Source organism: Tachyglossus aculeatus, chromosome 2 (assembly GCF_015852505.1).
Source record: "Tachyglossus aculeatus isolate mTacAcu1 chromosome 2, mTacAcu1.pri, whole genome shotgun sequence".
Classification (NCBI taxonomy): Eukaryota; Metazoa; Chordata; class Mammalia; order Monotremata; family Tachyglossidae; genus Tachyglossus; species Tachyglossus aculeatus.
In genome coordinates, this window is record NC_052067.1 from 34307339 (window position 1) to 34330528 (window position 23190).

General features: G+C 41.2%; 1 protein-coding gene across 1 annotated transcript in view; it reads left to right on the forward strand.

The window, feature by feature from the left end:
• Positions 1-23190, forward strand: part of LOC119941030 (collagen alpha-6(VI) chain-like) — an 82703-nt gene that overhangs the window by 11073 nt on the left and 48440 nt on the right. Inside the window, exons 7-19 of the mRNA XM_038761477.1 lie at positions 1109-1678; positions 3980-4323; positions 4416-4503; positions 7379-7524; positions 8326-8418; positions 10252-10305; positions 11337-11408; positions 11846-11872; positions 12015-12059; positions 12135-12188; positions 15435-15497; positions 19290-19355; positions 20223-20276. Coding sequence (XP_038617405.1) covers positions 1109-1678; positions 3980-4323; positions 4416-4503; positions 7379-7524; positions 8326-8418; positions 10252-10305; positions 11337-11408; positions 11846-11872; positions 12015-12059; positions 12135-12188; positions 15435-15497; positions 19290-19355; positions 20223-20276 — 1676 coding nt within the window. The remainder of the gene's footprint in view (positions 1-1108; positions 1679-3979; positions 4324-4415; positions 4504-7378; positions 7525-8325; positions 8419-10251; positions 10306-11336; positions 11409-11845; positions 11873-12014; positions 12060-12134; positions 12189-15434; positions 15498-19289; positions 19356-20222; positions 20277-23190) is intronic.

The following is a 23190-nucleotide window of genomic DNA, read 5'->3' on the forward strand; positions in this document are numbered from 1 at the left end:
TCAATGTTTCTTTATTGACTCTGTATCCAAAACGCTTTCTTTACTTAACTGGCTCATAATAAGTTAACTTTATCTTGATCTAAAATTAAGACGGCTAAAGGCTTAATTATCAACTTACTTCCTTTGGCATTCCGGTCCTGTTTTGGGCTGAGTAGGTCCACCAAATGTCTGGCGAGTGGAGCTGTTTCTAGAGAAGCAGCGTGGCTCAGTGGAAAGAGCACAGGCTTGGGAGTCTGAGGTCGTGGGTTCTAATCCTGACCACCATTTGTCAGCTGTGTGACCTTGGGCAAGTCACTTAACTTCTCTGTATCTCCGCTACCTCATCTGCAAAATGGGGATTAAGACTGTGAGCCCCATGTGGGACAACCTGAATACCTTGTATCTCCCCCAGTGCTTAGAACAGTGCTTGACACATAGTAAGCGCTAAACAAATACCGTTATTATTATTATTAATTATCAAAATCATCATTTATTAGGAAACAGTGGGACTTGGAAGCAAAAGAGAATGGGATCCTTAGTTGTCATGAGTAAAGTTGGATGGCCAGTGTCCAGCTAGCATCAAGGCAGGGTCTAGCTTATCTGTGCCTCAGCACACCACCAAACTAATTTTAATAATTTGAACGTAAAACTCTGGAAAAGGAACACTGTTCATCCATAAAGGCATTTCTCACTATTAAATGAATTGGTGAGTGCTGCAATTTTACAGGAGCCCAAAAGCAGGATAGTAGATTAGGGATCGGGCAGAGATCTGGAGACCTAAGAAGGGGAAACATGAGAGCAGGAGGAAAATCCGAGAAGAAAATGTCACGGAAGAGAACACTGAGGGCTAACTTCACAAGAACGGGATAACAAGAAGGAGACAGGAACCCAAGGGAAGGAGGTGGGTAGGGTGCACAAGAGAGGGGAGCAGAAAATGGAAGGGAAGCAAAAGAAGTTGTACAGTAGGAAAGCCTGCAGTAATTACTTGGTTAAAAAAGCATCTCTGATCCAGACCACTGTTTAAGCCCAATCACCCTATTCCCAGCTTATTTTAGATTGCTTAATCATTTAAAACATGGATTACCAAGTACTTTTTATAAGATCTGTGTTTTTCTTTCCCATCCTGTAGAATGCAACATCCAAGAAGCAGACCTGGTTTTCCTCTGTGACGGCTCTACGAGTGTATCCCAGACTGATTTTGACTACATGAAGGAGTTTTTGATTGCTGTGACTAATAATTTGGCCATTCAGCCTTTCAAAGTGCAAGTGGGAATGGCCCAGTTCAGCCATGGCTACCAGGAAGAATTTGAACTGACGAGCTTTTCCGACAGACTACCCCTGAACGATCGCATCAACAAAACCCAAAAAACTGGTGGGGGCACCTCTATCGGAAAAGCGCTTAAGAAAGTGAGGAGCTATTTTAAACCGGATGGAGGAAGTAGAATAAAGGCTGGTGTTCCACAAATTTTGCTCCTCATCACCGATGGGCAATCACAAGACGAGGTGGCCAGTGCAGCTGAAGAGTTGAGAAGGTTAGGTGTTGAGATCCTGGCTGTTGGAGTGGGGGAATTTAGCATGGATCAACTTCTTCAGATAACTGGAAATCCAGACAATGTATTAACTGTCGGTAAATTCCAAGATGTGAAGGAAGTGAAAAAAAGGGTAATCCGCAACATCTGCAGACCCCCTGAGAAAATCAGTAAGTGTCCCTCTGTTGACTTTTTTTCACTCTTCAAGTCTTCACCTTCCATGCTTTCTGAGTCTTGTTTCTTCGTTGCAATGGAGCTTATTTTAGAAACGTATTTTTTTCAGCTTAGGGTCTTCATTACCTCCTGAAATTTTTCTCCGTGAACATGGCGTTCAAGTTGTCTTTCATCACAACCTCTTTTCCCTATGTCCTCGCTGCCTTCCCAGGGCCCTACTCTAGGTCTCCCCATTGGATTCTTTCTGCCTCTTCCCCACTACAAGGATTCTGAGGCTCTTTCCACAAAAACGCTCAGAAAATCCAGCTAGGCGAAAGCATCACTGTTGTCCACAGCATTTATTGAGCATGTTCACAAACAACGGAAGTAAAAGGCACTGGGGTCCTTGCCTTTGAGGAGTTTACAGTCCAGTAGGAGAGGGAGAAGAAAATAAATGAGCCATTGTATGAGGAAAAGATAGAACTTAAAAAAATAAAAAATTATATGGATTCCAAATAGACATACACCCAAGTGTTGTGGTGGCACAAGGGATGGGAAATTAGTCAGGGCTTTTTAGGAGGGCACTCCTTTGCAGATTTGGGTGAATGGGTAACTCCATTCAGGAAAAAAAGTGTTGTCAGGGGTTGGTGAGAACAGTGAGGTACTGAAGTGAAGGTATGCTCGAATGGTATTGGACAGGGTACTGATAAAACAGTAAGTGCTTGCACACCTGTTCAGATAATATTTCAAAGTGGATGTTTTCTTAGTTTTTTTGGAGACACTGAGCCCCCTGGTTTGGGACTCCAAGGTGGTGCAGGGGGTGGGCTGCCCCTCATTGGCATACTTGGCCCCAACGCTCCTCCCCACTCTGGTAACAATCACTCTTTACTTTCATCCCTTTAAGAGCGAGGGAGTTGGTAGAAGGCCTTGAAGCCATGGGTGTGGTTTTGTGCAAGAGCTGATATATTAGGAAAAACCAGTATGATTTAGAGGCTGACTAAACTTGCGGGGGAAAGATGGTAATGACTGAGAGTTTTCGGAAGCTTCTGGGGTGGGGCGAATGGTGGTGGGATTAACAGTGATTGGAAAGTTGAGGAGAGGAGAAGGTTTAGAAGAATCTTTTTCAGTAGCCGCAACTTCCTTCCTCCTCAAATTGGCCAAACCAAGTTCCTCACCTTTTCAGTGCCCTCATAAAATTCACCTCTTCCAAAAGGTATTCCCTGATTAATGCCTACCTTTCTGAGCCCATTGTTGGGTAGGGACCGTCTCTATACGTTGCCAACTTGTATTTCCCAAGCGCTTAGTACAATGCTCTGCACACAGTAAGCGCTCAATAAATACGATTGAATGAATGAATGAATGGTTACATCACCCCATCAGCCACTCTTAGTAATAGTCATAATGATATTTGTTGTGTCTGAATGCATTGTACTTTACTATGAGCTCAGGAAGTCCAAAAGAAGTACAAGAAAATCTAAACACTAGGGTATATTTGTCTAATTGATTTCATTTTTATCATCTGTACCTAGGTGCTCCCTTTTGAATATCATATGTTGGCAATTCTTGTCTCCCTCTTTAGATTGTAAGGGCCTCAAGGGCATGGAGGAGTCTTTTCCTCAGACATTACCAGGGACCTGGTTCACTTCTCTGCAATCAGTAGAGACCCAAATATTGAGGGAAAGGGAGGCCAGTTCAGTTTTTGACATCAAATTTAAGGGACTGACAAGTCATCCAGACATCCCAGGCACAGGAGGAAATATTACGGACCCGATAATTTGATTTGATATGCGGTTGTAAAGCCAGAGAGAGATCAGGGCCTGCAGATTGAGATTTAGGATTTGGAAGCCACCCCATCATCTTCATCGTCAGTACTTACTGAGTAACCCCTCTGGACTATAAACTCCTTGTGAGTAGGGATCATCTCTCAACTCCCTCTCATTGTATTCCCCCAAGTGCTCAGTACAGTGCAGACAGCACTCAGATACCATTGATTGATTGCTTCCCTTGGCGAGACTGCTCTATTAGGAGCATGGGAGCAGTTGACAAAAGTGAACATTCAGTCTACACAGAGGTGCTATGGGAGTGAATGAACTCCTTGAGATAATAAATGTAGCATAATTGAGCTTTGCAGACCCCCAGAAGCCACCACTAGAATTGGTATCACATGGTCTCAACTTCTTAAAGGAACAAGAAAGTAATGCAGATAGAGATGTAGTATGGCAGCCTTTTATATATTTGAGAGATGAGAAATTATTCTACTCTTTCCCTTGCATTTGTGATGTCTATATCAAATGTAATCTTTTTCCCTCTGATCTTAGGATGCTTTGTGGATGTTGTTGTGGGTTTTGACATCTCATCTTATCAGAATGGGCAGCTCTTGTTCCAGGACCAACCTCTGCTGGATGCTTACCTCGCGGAGATCTTACGGCCAATCAACCAGCTAAAGGGTGTGAGCTGTGAGGCGGGGTCGTTGACCCAAGTAAGAATTGCATTTCAGGTGCAGAATGCCAACAGGCCATTTACCCCTAAGTTCCAGGTCTACAGTGACAGCATCCTGAAAGACCTGAAACAAGTCAGAGTCAAGGGGCCATCCCACCTCAGTGGACATTTCTTGCATTCCCTCTGGGATACATTTCAAAATAAATCTTCTGCTCAGAGTAAGGTAATTTTACTCGGTCTTTCTTTTTTTTTGGTTTCCAAACCCACTATTCCGGCTCCTTCATCTTTGCTTGCTCCTGTTCCCTCTCCGTCTAGGTTGTCCTTGTGTTTTCAGATGGACTAAAGAGTGATGATGAAAACGTCATAACACTCGAAGAAAAATCAGATGAGCTCAGGAAAGCAGGTACTTGGTTAGAGCTTATGCTTCTCTGCTTGGGCTCCTGCTCTCTGCTGCAGTACCTGTGCCTATTTTTTGGAACTTTCTAAATAGCTGCTTTTTGGCTGCTCCAAATGAGGAAGCAGCAGATGTGACGGTGTAACAAGCAGCAGCGCCTCTCCCGTATACTCCCCCATGAAGGTTCTTCCAGTCTGAATGGTAAAGGAATTGGTTTAAGGACTTATCATTTCCCACCCCACCTTCCCTTCTGCATTGTTTTTCTAACTGACCTTCCTGCCTCCAGTTTATACTTCACTACCTGAGCCATTTTTTGAAAAACTGTTCTGCACACAACTCCCAACTCCTCAAACACCTCCAGTGATGGCCCTTTCAACTTTGCCTCAAACAGAAACTCTTTACCATTAGCTTTAAGGCATGCCATCAGGCCTTCCCCTCCTAATGGACCTCACTCATATCCCACTACAGCAGCTGGCTCACTTTGCTTTTCTAGTACCAACCAATTCACCGTGCCTCAATATCATCTTCCTCAGCGTCGATCCCTTGCTTACATCCCACCTCCTGCCTGGAACCACCTCCTCATTCTTATCCAACAAACTATCATATCCCTATCTTCAAAGCCTGATTGAAATCACATCTCCTCTGAGAAGTCTTCCCCGACTAACCTCTCATTTTGCCTGCTTTGTGTATAATCTATGAACTTGTGTCTGAAGGCTTTAAGCACTTTTCGCCTCAGTCCCACAACATTTTATGTACATATTATGCTCTGCTGCTTTCTCCTATATCTGCGATTTATTTTAGTGTCTGTCTCTCCCACCGGATTGTGAGCTGCTTGAGGGCAGGGATTATATCTACCAACTCTGTTGTAATGTACTCTGCATACAGTAAACATTTGTCTGGAAGAAATGAGACAGTATCTGCTTCGGGGAATATATAACATACCAAATGTGATTCAGGTTGCCTAGGTAATAATAATAATAATAATAATAATAATAATAATAATAATAATTATGGCATTTATTAAGCGCTTACTATGTTCAAAGCACTGTTCTGAGCGCTGGGGAGGTTCCAAGGTGATTAGGTTGTTGTCCCACGGGGGGCTCACAGTCTTAATCCCCATTTGACAGATGAGGTAACTGAAGCACAGAGAAGTTAAGTGACTTGCCCAAAGTCATTCAGCTGACAGTTGGCGGAGCCAGGATTTGAACCCATTACCTCTGACTCCAAAGCCCGGGCTCTTTCCACTGAGCCACGCTGTTGAGTCCCAAAAAATTCTGTAATGGCTGCCAGAGAACTCTGATAATAGGATTTCTCACACAAGTAATTTGGGGATCCAGAGGATTACTGAATAAGCAATTTGGATAAATGTTTAGGGACCAACTCCTTCCTCAGTCCTGACTGGGCAAATCTTTAATGTGGCATATATTCTGACCTCCTCTCTCCTTCACCCTTCCCCACTTTGCTCCTCATGACATTTGCTTTCAAACTCCCAGGGGCAGCTGTAACTCAAAAACGAGTCTTTGGTGACACTCATATGCTCCTTTCACATCAGGGCATCTTCTGTAAATCCTGAACTAAAGTGTTCACCATTAGCTAGGAGGAAGAAAGAGCTCTAAATGAGGTCCATAATGGAAATGGAAAGAGGGCAACAATCTCTCTCATTTAATAGCAACCACCCCTTTAAAAACATTTTATTTGAGGGACCTAGAGTCTTTTAGGAGCAGCAAATAGCTCCCCTTTTCCAAGCATAGAGGCTGGTAGAGCCATAGTTTTTTTTTTTTTTTGGCTTGAGCAAAGAATAATAGGATGTTATGATTGAATTTGTAATTAGAAAATGTTAAGAAACCTACACGTCGTGTCGAACGGAACTTTTAAAAAACAGAGGAGTTGGATCCAAATCACAGTTGAACTGTGAAATTCTTTGTTTTGCAGGAAGTAGAGTGAGTGGCTCATACTCACAATCTTTAAACATTTAGTTTTAGGTTGTAATGGCATTAGCACCATGGTTTTTTGCATCCATTGTTATTACTATCGCTAATTCACCAATATTTGTTGAGCACCAATATTTGTTAGTACTCAGACTAAATGTACGAGGCTTTGGGGAAATATGGTAAAAGACAGCTCCTCCTGTACTGAGGACCTTGCAATGTAATGGGGGAGCAAGGCAGACCCAGAAAGTATAAATTCAGTGAGAACAAGGGGAAAAGTGGATGGAACTAGTGACAATAAAAATTAACAAATACTAATTAAACAGTAAAAGGTTGGTGGAATTAAATGGCCGAGGATGTAATTAGTTGGGGAATACTTTCCTAATTACATCCTCGGCCATTTCATTCCACCAACCTTTTATTGTTTAATTAGTATTTGTTAATTTTGGAATACTTTCAAGAAGATGCGGCTTTTTAGGAGGTATTGGGAAGTGGGGAAAGAGATGGGTTTGTAGACTTTCTTGAGTGGGGAAGGAGTCCCACACAAGGGGAAGGGTGAGAGCATAATTCCAAAATGAGAGTCATGAGAGTGAGGTACAGTTTAAAGGTTAGCATTGAAGGAGTGAAGAGTGTGAGCTGGAGTATGGTGGAAAAAAATTGTGGAAAGGTAAGGCGATACTGTTTAGTGAAAATCCTTGATTCCAGCGGTCAAGAGATTTTGTTTGCTATGTAGAGAAATCGGTAGCTATTGGCAGTTTTGGAAGAGTAAATGAGTCCTAAAAGGAAGTCTTTTTGAGTCCTTAGGAAGATGACCTACACCAAAAAGTAGGTATACATAAGACCCATGATGTGGGGAAGGCTAAAGGCTGGGAAGAGTCCATTAATTAGCATTATTGTTGGCCTCTTTATTGAACAAAATCTGGTTGGTCTAACACCTCTTTATACATTTTAATTAGGACTGAATGCCCTGTTCATCATTTCCCTGAGTAGAGCCCTTCATTCAGAAGACATTCAGGGCATTGAATTTGGAAAAGGGTTTGAATACAGGACTCACTTAACTATTGGAATGAAAGGTCTGGGCAGCACTGTATCCACACTTGTGGTGAGTTATTAAAAAAAAGGGGGGGGGAATCATCATCATCAATCGTATTTATTGAGCGCTTACTATGTGCAGAGCACACAGTAATATGATTTGAAATGTGAATATGAATATGATTTGAAATGTGAATTAGCTTCCAAGAGTGGTTCTCAGGGCTTCTTTGTTTGCTCCGATATAAATGGTTACAATGGAATCTGCACAGTGAGCATAAACAGTTGAACAGCCGGAGGATTTTGTGTGGGTGAGTTGTGTGAACTTGTTTCTCAGGATACTTTCAGATTCCTATCTGAAGGCATACTGTAGGTCAATGAAAAACATTTGCAAGATGTTCCCCTCTTTGTAAATGCTCTCTAAGGCTTGAGGACGGTGTATGTGGAAGGGCTGGCAGAAGAGATCAAGATGGAACCTGATTTCCGTGTGAGGAAATTCCTTGGCCTCCAAGTGATGGACCTTCCTTTGTTCTTGGACATCTTAGGAGATAAACTGATGCCTGTTTACTTGTTTTGTTTTGTTGTCTGTCTCCCCCGTTCTAGACTGTGAGCCCGTTGTCGGGGAGGCATTGTCTCTATTTGTTGCTGAATTGTACTTTCCAAGTGCTTAATACAGTGCTCTGCACATAGTCAAGCGCTCAATAAATATGATTGAATGAATGAAAGATACAGTGGTGGTGTTGCTGTAGTGTTGTTTTCCAGGGAGGATAGATGAGATTAAGATATTCATTATCAGTCTTATTTGGGACTCTGTAATGGTAAACATCTTAAATTGTCCTTTAAAAATGACATGAATGTTACCTCTCTTATAAAGGCCAACGTTGCTGAAAGGACGTGCTGTTGTGAATTTTGCAAATGCGCTGGAGACCAAGGCGAAAAGGGACCCCCAGGACCAGCAGCAAGCAAGGTGCTACAAGATCTCATTTTATGTTTCCCTTATTTCAATCAATCAATCGTATTTATTGAGCGCTTACTGTGTGCAGAGCACTGTACTAAGCGCTTGGGAAGTACAAGATGGCAACATATAGAGACAGTCCCTACCCAACAGTGGGCTCACAGTCACACCTTATTTGGTGGGAAGTAGTGTTTTCTGCTTTCTGCAACCTCTCAAGGCAATTGGAGTGGTTCCTATTGGGTGCAAATCTGTTTTCAAAGGTTAATCATGTCATTTTTACCAAAGTTTACTACTAAAGAGGACACATTATCCGGCGACCTAGGATTATAGATGAGTACTGCTGATTAGGATATCTGTTAGAGATCATTTTTAATTAGTCAGTGGTATTTGAGTGCTTACTGGGTGCAGAGCACTGTACTAAATGTTTGAGAAAGTAGAGTATAACAGAGATAGATGTGATCCCTGCCCAGAAGGAGCTTATAGCTTATAGTTGTTGCCAACTTGTACTTTCCAAGCGCTTAGTACAGTGCTCTGCACACAGTAAGCGCTCAATAAATATGATTGATTGATTATAGTCTACAGGCAGTGCTACACAGTGTGACAATTTAAAGCTATGCTTACATTTGTTGAAGTTCTTTTGATAACCACCTGATTTCATTGCTACTTTAGGAAGTTAAATTCAAAATGCAGCAGAAGATGTGGTTAGGTTTAAGTGATGCTCTACAGAATCAATTAAGAAAATCTAGCATTGAACTGCATAGAAATGATCGTGGCAGAACCAACATCATATCTAATCTTTAGTTCCTTCTTGTTATATATAGAGAAGCAGCATGGCTTAGTGCTTAGGGAATGGGCCTGGTAATCAGAAGGACCTGGGTTCAAATCCCAGCTCTGCCACTTGTCTGCGTGAGACCTTGGGCAAATCACTTAACTTATCTGTGCCTCAGTTACCTCATCTGTAAAATGGGGACAGGAACTGTGTCCAAGCTGATTACCTTATACCTAACCCAGCAATTAGTATGGTTCCTGGCACATTATAAGCACTTAACAAGTACCATTATTATTATTATATAGTGTTTACTTTATTCAAGTATCCAGTTGATAAATAGAAAATATTTTAATGTTTGAGTATGAAGGAGATGGTGTCCTCTGACTTTGATTTTTCTGAGGGCTCAAAGTAAAAATAATCCTCTGGATTCAATCATATTTATTGAGCACTTACTGTGTGCAGAGCACTGTACTAAGTGCTTGAGAGGTACAGGCCGGATGCTTTGGATGCTTTGTCTACTTAACTGAAGAGTATTTGGAATCAATCAGTGATATTTATTAAGCTATTACTCTGTGCAAAGCACTGTACTAAGCGCTTGGGAGAGTACAATATAGAAGAGTAGATATAAATGATCCCCGCCCACAAGGAGCTTACAGACCAGTGGAATGACTCTGATGCTCTCACCGTGTATAACTCCACAGATGTTCCCTTTGAAGTCAGTGATCCAGAGTTGGGTTTTAAAAGAGTCATTGCTGAGCCTGATGCCACAGCCTTTTTTTAATGGTATTTCAGTTCTTACTATATGTCAAAAACTGTCCTAAATGCTGGGGTAGGTACAAATTAATTAACTTGGACACAGTCCCTTTCCCACATGGCGCTCACAGTCGAAGCAAGAAGGAGAACAGGTATTTACAGGGTTAGGGTTCCTGGAAGCATAACGGATATTTTCCAAATTTCTAGAATTAAGCAAAATGAAATTGGAACAAGGTAATTCTTTTGACTCCGTTTGATTCAAATCAGTGATGGATTTGTTACCCGTGATTTTTTTTTTCCTTTCTTCTGTGTCTTATTTACAGGGACCTCTGGGTTTTAAAGGCAGTATGGGACATAGAGGAGAAGAGGGAGAATATGTGAGTTGCTGCTATTTAAAATATCACTTCTTTTCTGCTGTTCATTCTAGAGTTGATAGAAGTGCAGTGGGGTGAAAAAGGAGTGGAGAACCAATGCAAAGGACTCAGGAACCTTCAGAAATGACAGTAAATTATAACCAGAGACCCTTCCACTGCGGATAGAGCTGTCTTTTTAGACTTCCTTTGGTGCATCCCTGTCCCTGACTAGGAATAACATATACCTGGGGAGTAAACTTTTGGGAATGTCACATTGTACCTTTGAAAGGTGCTTGGCAAACAGGGAAAGTAGAATTGGGAAAAACTGACATCACATAGATAATAGAGCATTCTTTCACAGTGCAGTCTCAGATATTCCAGTTTTAAAAAAGACTGTTTCAGATTCAAACACTCTACATTTGGAGGAAAATATGAATTTAGAGAACAAACATTCTTTGATTTTACAACTTCAAATTGCTTTAAAATACAGCATTCAAACAATTGCATGCCATTTGATTTTCTAACTACTTAAAAGAACATTTAATAAATCGCATGCTTGCCATAAGTTGAGGAATTTCATATTTAATCCAATAGTTCAATTATTGTAGTAATTACTAAAGTAGAAGTGGATGCCATATTTTGACATGAGTCTTAATTGGCCATCTCTACTTGGGAAGATTGTTTTTTGGTGTGGCGACTGAATTTCCCCTTTCTTGTGAGATTGAAAGTAATCTTAATGTGGGTTTGGAGAAGCCAAAGCCACAGGCTTGTATTTTACACCCATAGTGATTTTAGAAATTGGTAAAAAAAAAAATTAAATCTAGGCCTTTGGCAGAAACGATTGTGATTTAGGAAAACATATCTGTCTTCCGTGACACTTCATTTCTTCGTCACTGGTGAGGGAGTTCTCCATGTGGTTTTATACCCTATGGATATACTTCCATCAGGTTATTTTCAATTAACCTATGGGAAATGGATTTTGTAATAAATGAATAGGTAGGTTATGTATCTAGCTTGTTCACTGTTTTAATCTCGATATTCATTTATTTTCTCAGGGCAAACGAGGAGATCCTGGACCAGAAGGAGAAAAGGGTGTTCAAGGATGTGCAGGGGAAATGGGATATAAAGTAAGAATACATTTAAAAATTAGTTTCAAGGCTTAATTACAGCACAGAGTATGAATTTGGGAAAAATCATCCAGTGAATTGTTTTCCTTAGGTGCAGATATCATAATTCCTGCTCAGGTAGAGCTTTAGAACTCTCAAAAGAGAAGTATACTACAAATAATGAGCCAGACTCTCCTGTCTAAGGTTGTCAAGTGCCAAAAAATCTGGTTTTTAAACTCGGAGAACCAGAAAAACAGAACTTTGAATAAACTAAGTTCAGAATATACAATGCTTTTTGTTAAAGAATAACAGGGCATCCAGCTGCCCGGAGAATAGCAATTGATTAAGCCTTTTGAGTAAATACATTATGTTGAGGAAATCAGATTACTACTTAAAAATATTTTACTGTTCACAGAGTAATTTGTTTTCCAATGATCAATATTTTTATTCCCTTTCAGGGAGTCAGAGGATTATCGGGAGACAAGGTAGATTACATTTTTCTTCTACCAAATTGGATTCTCCCTCAGTGAATCCACCTTTTCTTTGTACGTACCTCAGTCTTACTAAACTGTTGCCTTAGATGTAAATATTTCTTTCTGATCAATCATATTATTTTTACTATGCCAGGGGGAAAATGGAGAAGCCGGAATCTTTGGAATAAATGGGGAAGAGGTAAACTGTTTTATTTCTGCCTTTCTCATCCCATAATAAAGGAGAACATTATTACAGTTTCCTCATTCCTTGCAGGGCAATCGTGGAATCCCTGGGACGAAGGGAGAAAAAGGTTACCCGGGTTATCAGGTAACATTTTATTTTGTTAGTATGTTTGGTTTTGTTCTCTGTCTCCCCCTTTTAGACTGTGAGCCCACTGTTGGGTAGGGACTGTCTCTATATGTTGCCAACTTGTACTTCCCAAGCGCTTAGTACAGTGCTCTGCACACAGTAAGCGCTCAATAAATACGATTGATGATGATGATGATGATCCTCTAGATTGTACTCTCAGTATAGGCAGGGAACGTGTCTGCTAATTCTGTGCTCTGTACGTAAGTGCTCAGTAAATACCCTCTGATTGTACCTTGAAAAAGTTATACAATCAAATTCCCTTTTTCTAGAATACTATTTCTCCAGACTTCTCCTTTTTGAAGCAGCCATGAAAACTCCTTTCTAAAGATTGTGAATCCCTCCAGGGTCAGGGCCTGTGTCTAATTCCCAGCTATATGCTCTTTCTCAGCACTTAATACACTCTGAGATCATTCATTCAGTTGTATTTATTGAGTGATTACTGTGTGCACAGCGTGGCTCAATGGAAAGAGCCTGGGCTCTGGAGTCAGAGGTCATGGGTTCGAATCCCGGCTCCGCCACTTGTCAGCTGTGGGGCCTTGGGCAAGCCACTTAACTTCTCTGTGCCTCAGTTACCTCATCTGTAAAATGGGATTAAGACTGTGAGCCCCATGTGGGACAACCTGATCACCTTGTATCCCCCAGCGCTTGGAACAGTGCTTTGCACATAGTAAGCACTTAATAAATGCCATTATTACTATTACTATTATTGGAAAGTACAATTCAGGAACAAATAGAGACAATCCCTGACCACAACGGGCTCACAGTCTAAAAGGGGGGAGATGGACATCAAAACAAGCAAACAGGCCTCAGTAGCATCGGCGTGGTTCAGTGGAAAGAGCCCGGGCTTTGGAGCCAAAGGTCATGGGTTCAAATCCCGGCTCCGCCACTTGTCAGCTGTGTGACTTTGGGTGAGTCACTTAACTTCTCTGGGCCTCAGTTCCCTCATCTGTAAAATGGGGATTGAGACTGCGAGCCCCCCGTGGGACAACCTGATCACCTTGTACTTCCTTGCCAACTTGTACTTCCCAAATGCTTAGTACAGTGCTCTGCACACAGTATGCGCTCAATAAATATGATTGAATGAATGAATCACCTTGTAAGCTCTACAGTGCTTAGAACAATGCTTGGCACATAGTAAGCGCTTAATAAATGCCATTATTATTATTATCAATATAAATGAATAGAATTATAGATATATACACATCATTAATATAAATAAATAGAATTATAAATATGTACATATATGCACAAGTGCTGTGGGGTGGAGGGGGTGTCGAGCAAAAATCCTCAAAAATCTCCAGTGGCTACCAATCAATCTGCGCATCAGGCAGAAACTCCTCACCCTGGGCTTCCAGGCTGTCCATCCCCTCGCCCCCTCCTACCTCACCTCCCTTCTCTCCTTCTCCAGCCCAGCCCGCACCTCCGCTCCTCCGCCGCTGATCTCCTCACCGTACCTCGTTCTCGCCTGTCCCGCCATCGACCCCCGGCCCACGTCATCCCCCGGGCTTGGAATGCCCTCCCTCTGCCCATCCGCCAAGCTAGCTCTCTTCCTCCCTTCAAGGCCCTACTGAGAGCTCACCTCCTCCAGGAGGCCTTCCCAGACTGAGCCCCTTCCTTCCTCTCCCCCTCGTCCCCCTCTCCATCCCCCCATCTTACCTCCTTCCCTTCCCCACAGCACCTGTATATATGTATGTATGTTTGTACATATTTATTACTCTATTTATTTTACTTGTACGTATCTATTCTATTTATTTTATTTTGTTAGTATGTTTGGTTTTGTTCTCTGTCTCCCCCTTTTAGACTATGAGCCCACTGTTGGGTAGGGACTGTCTCTCTATGTTGCCAACTTGTACTTCCCAAGCGCTTAGTACGGTGCTCTGCACACAGTAAGCGCTCAATAAATACGATTGATGATGATGATGATCATTATTAGTATTATCCAATTAAGAACATTGGTTTATGATGAGGGCAGAGCCTGGCTCCTTGTTCTGTCCCCTCTTCAGCTGCCCAGCTGCCTCTGGTTTCTACTTTAGACTGTGAGGAGGGCACGGGTAGGGACTGTCTCTATATGTTGCCAACTTGTACTTCCCAAGCGCTTAGTACAGTGCTCTGCACACAGTAAGCACTCAATAAATACAATTGATGATGATGATGATGCCCTGAGGTCCAGAAGACCCCAGAATTAACGGCAGAAAGCACAGAGCCACAACCCCCACTCTCCCCACACACAGAACTCACTAGGCAGCTGGAGCTGGACCTGAAGAAGCCCCCCTACTGCTTGTCCCTCCCGCTTCCTACTCCTAACTCCTTGGGTCACCATTCTGATGGAAATTGAGTCACAGCCTCCAAAGTGTTAGTGCTTTCCTGAAGGAATGGTAGGCCAACACACTCAAATTACTGACTTTCTCTGTTTTTCGAGAGTCAAAAATGTTTGGAGTAATTGCCTCAAAAAACAAACATATGTCTATAGTCAAAGTTACCTAACTTTGTAATTGCCCTTTCCTTTTTTTGCAGCAATATTTTGGAGGTTTTTTTAAAATTTACACAGTGTTAGTACAGAGTAGTCCAACTTTTCCAATCCTGATCACCTTAGACTGAATCTGAGCATTCAGTGGTATTTATTGAGTTCTCACTGTTTGCAGAGCACAGTACTAAGTGATTGGGACAGTCAGTACAACAGAGTTGATAATAATAATAATAATGTTGGTATTTGTTAAGCACTTACTATGTGCCAAGCACTGTTCGAAGCGCTGGGGTGGATACAAGGTAATCAGGTTGTCCCACGTGGGGCTCACAGTCTTCATCCCCATTTTACAGGTGAGGGAACTGTAGCCCAGAGAAGTTAAGTGACTTGCCCAAAGTCACACAGCTGACAATTGGCGGAGCCAGGATTTGAACCCATGACCTCTGACTCCAAAGCCTGTGCTCTTTCCACTGAGCCACGACACATTTCCTGCCCACGATAAGCATACAATCTAGGGGGACTGTTCATCCTAGTTGTTGCCCCTGCTGTCCTATGCCCTAATGTCGTGACCTCAATGACATCAGGTGGTTTAGAAAGCTCATTTCGTTTGAATATCTGGATGAGATGCCTGGCTTAAGGTGGGGAATTTTTATTATGAAATGAATGGGCTTTTACTGATTTATTTCTGCTGTTCTCAGAAAAAATATTCACATTTTCACACTGTATTTTATTATTTGCAGGGCAGTCCAGGCAGCAGAGGTTCTCATGGTGACCATGGTCCGAAAGGTGTGAGAGGAGATCCTGTAAGTTTGCAGGCCTGAATCTGCCAATGTGATCCTTCCATTTCTTATCTGTTTGCAGGAATCGATTGGTGGTATTTATTGAATGCTTACTGTGTAAAAAGCACTCTACTGAGCCCTTGGAAGAGTGCAGTACAACGGAGTTGGTAGATATGAACTCTATTGTGTTCTTTCCAAGTGCTGCTTATAGTGCTGTGTACCACAGTAAGTGCTCAATAAAGTCCACTGATTTATTAATTAAGATAACTCTACTCTGATTATCAACAGGGGGTAAGGGGGTGACTCAGTGACTGTTTGGTTATAGTAGGTGGAAACAGCCTGCACATACACAAAGTTAACTTTTGTTGCACTGATGTGTTAGATGTTTGCGGAGCCTGATGCTATTTTCAGTTTTTCCTCTTAGTTTCTTTATCTTTTTGAACTGATTGCTCAAAAGCAGTCACTGTTTTCTTTCATCGAGAACACAAATCCTTTTTTCTTATCAGAAACACAAATTTTTGGTGTGTGGCTTGTTTTGCTGTAGGTGTTGAACCTTTGGTTTTTGTTTTTTTTGACCAATGAATCTTGATACATTGGTTAACTGCGCTTAGTGTTTTGCTGGCTGTGAAGGGGTATAGTGAAGAGTGCATCTTTTTGAACTGATTGCTCAAAAGCAGTCACTGTTTTCATCAGGAACACAAATCCTTTTTTCTTATCAAAAACGCAAATTTTTGGTGTGTTGCTTGATTTGCTGTAGGTGTTGAACCTTTGGTTTTTGGTTTTTTTTGACCAATGAATCTTGATACATTGGTTAACTGCGCTTAGTGTTTTGCTGGCTGTTAAGGGGTATAGTGAAGAGTGCATCTTTTTGAACTTATTGCTCAAAAGCAGTCACTGTTTTCTTTCATCAGGAACACAAATCCTTTTTTCTTATCAAAAACGCAAATTTTTGGTGTGTTGCTTGATTTGCTGTAGGTGTTGAACCTTTGGTTTTTGTTTTTTTTGACCAATGAATCTTGATACATTGGTTAACTGCGCTTAGTGTTTTGCTGGCTGTTAAGGGGTATAGTGAAGAGTGCATCTTTTTGAACTTATTGCTCAAAAGCAGTCACTGTTTTCTTTCATCAGGAACACAAATCCTTCTTTCTTATCTGAAACACAAATTTTTGGTGTGTGGCTTGTTTTGCTGTAGGTGTTGAACCTTTGGTTTTTGTTTTTTTTTGACCAATGAATCTTGATACATTGGTTAACTGCGCTTAGTGTTTTGCTGGCTGTTAAGGGGTATAGTGAAGAGTGCATCTTTTTGAACTTATTGCTCAAAAGCAGTCACTGTTTTCTTTCATCAGGAACACAAATCCTTCTTTCTTATCTGAAACACAAATTTTTGGTGTGTGGCTTGTTTTGCTGTAGGTGTTGAACCTTTGGTTTTTGTTTTTTTTTGACCAGTGAATCTTGATGCATTGGTTAACTGCACTTAGTGTTTTGCTGGCTGTTAAGGGGTATATTGAAGAGTGCATCTTTTTGAACTGATTGCTCAAAAGCAGTCACTGTTTTCTTTCATCAGGAACACAAATCCTTTTTTCTTATCAAAAACACAAAATTTTGGTGTGTTGCTTGTTTTGCTGTAGGTGTTGAACCTTTGTTTTTTGTTTTGTTTTTGACCAATGAATCTTGATGCATTGGTTAACTGCGCTTAGTGTTTTGCTGGCTGTTAAGGGGTACAGTGAAGAATGCCTGTTTGTTATTTCAGTTGGAAACTTGTAGGTGCAGTTTGTTTTTCTACTTGAGCTGCCATGATATTGTTGAGCTTCTTATAAGGTGTCCTCTTTTTCCAACACTCTAATGATTAATCTTGGGATTTGGAGGCCATGGCTGTTTTGCCAATGTGAGCTTGGACGGTCAGTTCAGAACTTGGCTGCATATATGGCTGCTGTAATCTCCTCTGCTGTACTACGCTATAATCAATGAGCTGCCCTCCGAATGTGTGGGTACATCCTTTCATTTAGCAGGCAGAAGACATTTGTGGTAAGAGTAGACAGCGCTTAGAACAGTGCCTGGGACACAGTGAGTGCTTAGCAAATATCAAAAGTATTATTGTTATATGGTACTCTCCCAAGCACTTAGTACAGTGCTTTGCATGCAGTAAGTGCTCAATAAATGCAATTGAATGAATGAATGAATGAATCAATCAATCAATCGTATTTATTGAGCACTTACTGTGTGCAGAGCACTGTACTGCACAGAGCACTTGGGAAGTACAAGTTGGCAACATATAGAGACAGTCCCTACCCAACAGTGGGCTCACAGTCTAGAAGGGGGGAAAGAGAACAAAACCAAACATATTAACAAAATAAAATAAATAGAATAGAGATGTACAAGTAAAATAAATAAATAGAGTAATAAATATGTACAAACATATATACATATAGAATGAATGAATAGAGCACTGCTGTTCACTATATCCAAATAGTCCACTGACTCTTTCTATGTTCTATTCAATAGTATTTATTGAGCACCTTCTTTGTGCAAAGCTGTGTCTTAAGCCCATGGGAGAGTACAACCGAATGATTTTTATACCAACTTGTACTTCCCAAGCGCTTAGTACAGTGCTCTGCACACAGTAAGTGCTCAATAAATACGATTGAATGAATGAATGAATACTTGAACTTAAAATCTAGTGGAAGACAGACAATAAAATAATTTCCAAGTAGGAGGAAAAAGAAAAATGTATAGGGAGGTGAGTGGATGCTTTAACAGAGTAAGTCCCAAAGTGCTTTGTTTCTTAAAAAAAAAAAAGTGATTTGTATACATTAGACTGCTTTTTAACTGTTCTTAGTCTAAATGAATGGGTTCAAACTGCACATTCAGGACTTAAAGCCAACTTCTAGTTACAAGCTTTTTCTTTACTACTTTTTTCAAAGGTTTCTTATTCTGTAAAACCATACCAAGTTGTATGTCTTTCCCCCCTCCACAACCTGCAAGGCTTTTTTTTTTTCCCCATGTAGACCACAACCAGAACAGAAGATTAAGCACAATGTGTAGACCAATGCAAGTAATTGTTTAGTTTTTTATCTAGAAAAAATGTGGATTTCTGTGCTTTCTACCATTCCCCAGGAGCTTATCTGACTTGTTGGTCCCTATCCTTCAGAGGATTTGACGTTTGCACTCTTAGTTGCAGTTCAACCTGCACAGTCATTATCAGGAGGCTGTGCAAACAGGATATTTTTTTCTATGAGAGTATGCTCTCATGAACACCTCCTAATTGACCCAGGAGAACACCTGCATTGACAACCTGAAATACAGGCAGGTTTTTTCTTCATCTTCCCATTACCTGCTGCCAACCCCTCTGTACCTGAAGAATGCTCCTTAAGGAGAACAACAGGTTGAACAATAGAGTTGGAAAGAAGAAAAATCCTGGCTCAACATGTTAATCCTCTCTGCCACATATTTACTATTCTATTTATTTTATTTTGTTAATATATTTTGTTTTGTTGTCTGTCTCCCCCTTCTAGACTGTGAGCCCGTTGTTGGGTAGGGACTGTCTCTATATGTTGCCAACTTGTACTTCCCAAGCGCTTAGTACAGTAATCTGCACACAGTAAGCGCTCAATAAACACGATTGAATGAATGAAAATTTGGTGCAAATGGATTTTCACCGGATACAGCCACTGGGTGTTTCTTTTCATTTACCTTTAAAACTACTGTTTAGCTTGCCAATAAAGAGTACTTACCATTTCTCTTGATTTGCCAGTTCCAACTGATAAGGGCCAAAGAAGTTGATATTGAGCCTGAAACACTTTTGTCTTGTCTTTTTAGGGCAGTTTTGGAAAACACAATGACATAAGAGGACACAAAGGTTCCAAAGGAGAACGAGGAGGGCAGGTAACTGCTTGGTTTTAAAGTCTGTAAAATGTATTTTCATCTTGAAGTTTACAGATAAACTTTCAGAAAAATAATCATTTCTAAATATTTCTGGCAATATTGCTGTATGGGAATTGCGCCATTAACAATTTGTATTGTTAATGAGAAGCGGCTTGGCCTAGTGGAAAGAGCATAAGCCTAGGGAAAGGAGACCTGGTTTCTTTTAGACTGTGAGCCCACTGTTGGGTAGGGACTGTCTCTATATGTTGCCAACTTGTACTTCCCAGCGCTTAGTACAGTGCTCTGCACACAGTAAGTGCTCAATAAATACGATTGATTGATTAATTCTAATCTTGGCTCCACCATTTCCTTCTAGATTACCATGATCAAGTCATTAGACTTCTCTGGGACCTTGGTTTCCCGACCTGTAAAATGGGGATTAAATAACCGTTTTCCCTCTCCCTAATATTGTGTGCCTCAAGTGAGACATTCATTCATTCATTCAATCGTATTTATTGAGCGCTTACTGTGTGCAGAGCACTGTACTAAGCGCTTGGGAAGTACAAGTTGGCAACATATGGAGATGGTCCCTACCCAACAGCGAGCTCACAGTCTGGAGACAGGGACTGTGTCTGGTCTGATTGTATTTACCTCAATGCTTAACACAGTCTTGTTAATTATAATTATAGTTATTTCCTCCCTCTCTAGAGATGGATAAATTAGTCCTGTCCTCTGGAAGGATAAATAGATTTTTGCCTGTCATAGGGTTTTGAAATAATATCATGCTTTTTCTCCTTACTATGACCTGAAGTTGAGGGAAATGTAAATGTTTCTGAATTTCAGGACCCATTTTTCATGAAATCATGCATTTGAATATTTCATTTTCAGGGCAGAAGAGGATTGCCAGGGGCGCCGGGCACTCAAAATGCTAAAGGAAACATAGTAAGAAATGACCGCCAAGAAACTAAAATATGTGTGGGGGTGGCTCTAGCAGAGTGACAATCGTGTGTTCTATTTCCAGTCTCCAACATCCTCCAGGACTTGAGAAAATATGGATACTCAGAACTACTCTAGTCCCAGAAGCTGATTCTTCCTGATGACCTGATCTCATTTCTTAGTACTTGATATATTTTAAACTCATGAGTCAATTGAATCTGGAAAAAAAAATCCCCTCCTTTCCCTTCTCCTTCCACCTCAGCCCAAACACAGATGGTAAAACGGAGTTGGGGAAAGGGTTTTTCTGGGAATACTAAGACAAGCCAGTGGAAGTGTCAAGTGGATAACCTGTATTTCCAGATTCTGGAAAGTATCCCTGAGCTCAGCTGCTCTGTCAGCTGCCCTGCTCCTCGCAAAAATGAATAGTAACATGAATCAATCAATCAATCAATTGTATTTATTGAGCGCTTACTGTGTGCAGAGCACTGTACGAAGCGCTTGGGAAGGACAAGTTGGCAACATATAGAGACAGTCCCTACCCAACAGTGGGCTCACAGTCTAACATGAATGTAGCTTAATCTGTGGGCACTGTATTGATCTTGCAGTTAGTAAACTTTTATGTTTCTTGAGAGCTAAGGAGAAAATGATGATGCCGCCGAACTAACAGTACTAGTTTTTGTGTCAGCTAAACCTCCCCATTCTCAAAGATGTTCTTGACTCACAAGTGACCCAATCTCAGTATTATGGTTAAGTATTATGGTGCTAGAGCAACAGGTGCTAGATAACCACAGGATTATTAATAATTAATAATAATTATTATTATTATTAAGTGTTTCTTCAGCGGCCTGGTCAGATCCTTCAATTGCTGCCTATCTCAGTGTTGGCTGCCCCTGGAAAATGACAGAACTTGGAACTTCTGGAGACTGCCTTTCATAGGGGCTGCCTCATTAAAGCAAAGTAAAGGGGTTGTTGATGTTACTCTCTGCACAATTTAAGGAAACTGTCTCCAATTGAAGATAAAAGATTTGATTTTAGGCGGGGGGGATCTGAAGGCAGCATTTCTTTCTTTCTATGTTGCCAACTTGTGCTTCCCAAGCACTTAGTACAGTGCTCTGCACACAGTAAGCGCTCAATAAATACGATTGATTGATTGATTGATGGATTTAGGCCCCAGCACTGCTAAGTGCTCCAGGGGTGGCACCACAGAATTATTACAGACAGAGGTTTCTACACTCCTGATGCAAGTCGGTAAGGTAAATTCCGCCTCTCTCCCACAACCAGCTCATACATCTATCTGCTCCCACCTCATTCCTGTGTTTGAAAAACTGGTATGGTCTAGTGGAAAGAGCTCGGACCCGGGAGTTAGAAGACCCAGGTGCAAGTTATGTCTCTGCTGTGATTTTGGGCAAATCACTTAACTTCTATGTGCCTCCATTTCCTCCTCTGTAAAATGGAAATTAAATGCCTATTCTTCTTTCCCCCCCTCTTAGACTGAACCCCATTTGGACAGGGACTGTGTCCAACTCGTCCAACTTGATTATCTTGTATATATCCCAGGGCTTGGCACAGAGTAAGCACTTAGCAGGTGAGGTTGTTATTATTGGCTAGTTGTTGGGTACAGATTACTTGTTAACCCAGGTCAATCTAGATTACTCCGTAGAGTCCACACAGGGGATGGCTGAGGCTCAGTTGCAACTCTGTTGTCTGAGCAGAAGGGCTAAAATGATCCTGGAGAAGTTTGGCCTGGCACAGATATGTTGGGGAATTATTGCCTGCAGAAATTCTGCACTGCTGCCTATCGGCATCGCAAACACGCTGCAAGATGTGGAATGCTCCTTGTTGCTTGTTTACATTGAGTGACTTCCGTGGGCATCTGCCCAATATTTATTTATCTCTTCTACATAGACTTTGCCAGGGAAAGAATGGAGAATACACTGCTTTTGTGGTAAAAACAGCCACTAGATGGTGATCCTGCAATATCTTCTTTGGCCCAGGATTTAGTACACAGAGGAGTGGCAAACCCGGATTACGGAATCCTGTTTAGCCCTTGTGGATCTGATTAAAATGACAATGGCTTTTCTGTGAAAACAAAATTACACGGATTCCATCATAGATTGCATTTTGGTTAAACTGCAGTGCAATCGTGCAAGTAGTTTAGAAAGTATTATGTTTAGTCCCACAATGCCCCACAAAATGAAATTGAGTTTGCCGGTACAAAGGAAAAACTGCATGCATACCCCGTTTTCAGTCAGCAGTCAGAAGAAGGGTGGCTATCCTGGAATGGAAATGTCATGAAGATTGAGCTACCAAGAGTCTGAAAAGTAAACAGAGCAAGGAGCTAAAGCTACATGAACACAATGCAGAGGGTCTTTTCAGCTACTTCTGCAAACGTGGCATTTGAGTAGTACCTGTATATATATGTACATATGTTTGTACATATTTATTACTCTATTTATTTATTTATTTATTTAATTATCTTGTACATATCTATTCTATTTATTTTATTTTGTTAGTATGTTTGGTTTTGTTCTCTGTCTCCCCCTTCTACACTGTGAGCCCGCTGTTGGGTAGGGACTGTCTCTATGTGTTGCCGACTTGTACTTCCCAAGCGCTTAGTACAGTGCTCTGCACACAGTAAGCGCTCAATAAATACAATTGATTGATTGATAGTAACTGTGTGCAGAGCACTTTACTAATCACATGGAAGAATACAATAAAGTTGGTACACACAATCCTTGCCCACAAGGAGCCTATCTGTAGCATTATCTTCAAATATGTCGGAGAACTACTGTTAGATAAAGTGCCACCTTTAATGTTGCTAACAGTTGCCCTCTTTAGGAAGCTGATTAGTTTCAAAATGAGAAAAGGAGAATCCTGGACTCCACATCAGTTTGCGGCTCTGAATATTACTATAGACATA